Source organism: Aegilops tauschii, chromosome 6, assembly GCF_002575655.3.
Source record: "Aegilops tauschii subsp. strangulata cultivar AL8/78 chromosome 6, Aet v6.0, whole genome shotgun sequence".
In the NCBI taxonomy this organism is placed as follows: Eukaryota; Viridiplantae; Streptophyta; class Magnoliopsida; order Poales; family Poaceae; genus Aegilops; species Aegilops tauschii.
In genome coordinates this window covers 29,332,555-29,336,123 of record NC_053040.3, presented here as the reverse complement: position 1 = coordinate 29,336,123, position 3,569 = coordinate 29,332,555, and the positions used below count along the sequence as shown (strand labels likewise).

The following is a 3,569-nucleotide window of genomic DNA, read 5'->3' as shown; positions in this document are numbered from 1 at the left end:
GCTCGCCCTCCGAAATGCCTTACTCGTTGTAATACGGACTTCTTTCCACAAGAAACTGCCTGCCTGGAGTACAAACACGACCTTGTCCAGTCTCCTCAAGTGCTTGCTTTCTACTCCATGTCTGATCAGACTCTCAGACCTGACGCTCACCCATCTCATTTAATGAACAGCAGCAGTTTCTTGGTCCAAATAAATGATGCACATCTGCATTTTGATGAGGTGACTGGGACTGATTGCCCACCTCTCGCATCCTGCTTAAGCACTGCAAATGGAGGCATCATTTTTAATGCGGTCTTGGTAGCACGATGGTGACAAAAGGCAAGGTGGGTGGCCAGTCGCGCGCTGGAACTTCCTTGAGAATTCTGATTTAGGCAGGCAAGTCTCTATTGTGCTTTCTTTTCTGAATCTAAGTTGATGCGTTCTTTTGAGCGCGGAGGATTGGATTGGAATGGGATCCAGTTCATTTCAGATTGGAACAGGATAAATTCCACATCACCATCCCCACGATTCAACTTGGTTGAAATGGATCGAAAATTGGCCAAAAACTTGAATATATGTATCATGGAAGATTAAAAGAAACTTGAAATCGATGAGCATACATTTTTTTTTGTATCAACATACATATTTTTGTAAGCTCATGTATATGAACCAGAAGATGAACATGCGCTTATGATGTTCATATCTACTAAGATGTTCATAGCTTATTAGATTATCACATACTACAAGGGAGCACATCTTTTGCGTCAGTAATTCTTATTTACAATTTCTGACATTCTCACGGTGTACGCACAAGCTCACGCTGTTCCCTCCAAAAACTTTCGCTCCAGCAGCAGCATCGATCGCAGTTCAACGTTGGATCTCATCGGCGTTGCTGCCTGCGGCCGGCTGGCCTGACCGCCACGGCAAACGTAGCGGCACGGCGCCAAACGACGCCGACCTGCCTACCGCGACGCGGGCCATCTCCAACGCTTCGCACGATTTCAGCGCTCTACTGATCTTCGCTAGGCCCATCTCCCCCTCGCGCGCACTGTTCGACGCCAGCGGCCGTAGGGAGACGTCCGGCCACGGCAGCCTCGGGAGCGCCACCATGGACGCGGCGCGCCTCACAGCCATCTCCGTGGACAGGACGCCGTCGCCCCCGGTCTCCTCGGCGCCTGCACCAGCGGCCGCGGCTAGGTTCGCCGCGGGCTCGCTCGCGTCGTTACCGGGGGCGGCGGTCTGGTGAGCGCCAGCGGCGACCTTGACAGGAGCGCGGCAGAGCGGGCAGTTGACATGGGCGCGGAGCCAGGTGTCGATGCAGCCGCGGTGGAACGCGTGGGCGCACCGCGGCAGCAGGCGCAGCGTCTCCCCGCCGCGGAACTCCGCGAGGCACACCGCGCAGCCGTCGCCGCCGAGCCCCAGGGCGCGGCACTTGTCGGGGTCGTACACTAGCGCGGTGATGGCCGCGATGGCGCGCTCGTCGAGCCCCACGGTGCGTATGTACCACACGTGGTGCACCCCGTCGTCGGAGTCGCTGTCCGCCGGCACCGGGACCGCCATGTCGGCCGGAAGCCCCGCTTGGGCGACCTGGTGGTGCAGCGGCGCGGCGTTGGCGGCCTGGCGCCGGCGCCGGCGCACGACGTGGCAGACGAGCAGGACGAGGAGGAGGAGCACGGACACGGCGAGGACGGACGCCGACAGGGCGATGAGCGGGGTGGGGAGGCGAGAGGAGGGCCGGAGGTGCACGGTGGCGGTGCGCGAGGGCGGCGGCGGCCGGCAGAGGCCGTAGTGGGCGCACGGCTCCGAGCAGTGGGCGGCGCAGGCCATGGGGTCGGCAGGGAACGGGAGGACGCCGTCGGTCTGGTCGCGCACCGGCTCCGGCTTCATCGTCTCCGGCCTGGGCCTGGGCTTGGGAGGCTTCGGCTTCGGCTTCGGCCGCGGCATGGGATGGTCCTCAGGCGGCGGCGGCATGGGCAGCCGGCGGGAGGGCGTGGGCTGCTGGAGGCCGCAGAGCAGGTGAGCGGTGGTGGGTGCGACTCCGGTTGCGTTTTTAATGCGTGTGAACTGCGGACCGCGGTGTGTGGTTGAAGCTGCAGCCGGAGACTTGAGCGCGCGCGACAAGTAGCAAGTCCTGTGGTCCCCGGAGCTTGTTGTGGAAGGGTGACCGGCCGGTAAAAAGCAGGCGCGGTGTTACATCTCGATTGATTTTCTCGAGATTCGTTGGTCACAAGAAAAACAACATTTCGAGTAGTATCTTCTTCCCCTTTCGTAGTACGGGATCGATGGCCTGTAGTAAAGGCTGATTTCAACACACGGATGAGGCTGATAAGAAAAACACGTGTTCTTCATGATTACCCCCGAGAGACTGAGCCGGCACATTATGTTGAGACTGATAAAGTCGTCATATATGTTTTTGTAGTCAATGGGGACGTCTTTTCTCATTCTCACTGAACACACATCGCCGAAAGACGTATAATAAATTCAGAAAAATGCGAGCATCAAACGTCAAGTCTAGAATTTGAACCCTTATTGGCTGGAGATACCACTGCGCTCCTAATCATCCAAGTAGTGACCAACGTGGCCATGGTGTTCACCGGTTTTCTGTCGTGCAGGACAAGTTTGGAAAATGGTCGACGAAGTGGTCGGCCGGCGTAGCGAGTGATCGGTCACCTACGGAACCGTCACATGGATTGAACTGCGTGGCGGAGCAGTAGTGCTTGCGGACGCATATCACGACTGTTGCACCAACAGTTACAACATCGCGTCGCCCCGTTGGCCGCCGCAACTTCATGCATCGCTGGTTCCAGCGTCTCCGGCGACGGTTGCAGCATCGTTGTCGTCCCGCTGCCGCTAAAAGCGGCGACGTCGTACCTTCACGCACCACTGGTTCCTACATTTCCGGCAAAGGTTGCAACAATGTATAGTCCCGTCGCAGCATTCAAAGCTGCCCACATCGCCTGCTTCAGCATCTTCGAGCACTGGTTGCAGCATCACGCCACCCCGACGCAGCTTTCGCACCATCGTCGTAGCATCGCTTTCACCGGTCCTAGCACCGGCATGTGTTGGTTGCAACATCGACTTTGCACCGGTCACATATCCACCAGGAGACTCACCGAAACTTGATGACGCTGACGCTGCTCCCCTTGTGATTACTCTTGGCGGCTCGTAGCCTCGCTGTCGCTTGCGCACAACACCCCACGATGGTGAGAGGTGACGGGGGTGCTCCGTGATAGGAAAGAAGACAAAGGGAATGGGTGGTCGAGTGTCGTGGGAGAACGTGGATCGCCAAATCACCCCCAAATGTCTGAAAAAGGCGTCTTGAATTTTTTGACACATCCATGCTGACCACCAAAATGGCCCAAACCGGTCCCAATGTCCGAAATTCACAAACTTGAACCAAATGAAGGGAGGTTTGCAGGCGTCAAGACCTCCACTACATTGGACTCTAACACAAGGCCAACCCAAAAACCTGACCAACACATCTGCTCTAGAACCCTCGTCATCATTCATGCCGCTGAGAATGGACGTGACGACCGCTTACCCGCATTCATGCCGATCAGAGCGAAGATGACCGGACGGCTTTCCGACAC

General features: G+C 57.2%; 1 protein-coding gene across 1 annotated transcript; it reads right to left on the bottom strand.

Annotated features, from left to right (window-relative positions):
* Nucleotides 1-553: 553 nt before the first annotated feature.
* Nucleotides 554-2,115, bottom strand: LOC109740831 (uncharacterized). Its single transcript, XM_020299875.4, has one exon. It carries the CDS (start codon nucleotides 1,948-1,950, stop codon nucleotides 847-849), a length of 1,104 nt encoding a protein of 367 aa, XP_020155464.1. The 5' UTR covers nucleotides 1,951-2,115; the 3' UTR covers nucleotides 554-846.
* Nucleotides 2,116-3,569: the final 1,454 nt, after the last annotated feature.

Excerpts from the sequence above, each read along its gene's own strand:
- LOC109740831 (XM_020299875.4), bottom strand. The coding sequence starts at position 1,950 with ATGCCGCCGCCGCCTGAGGACCATCCCATGCCGCGGCCGAAGCCGAAG.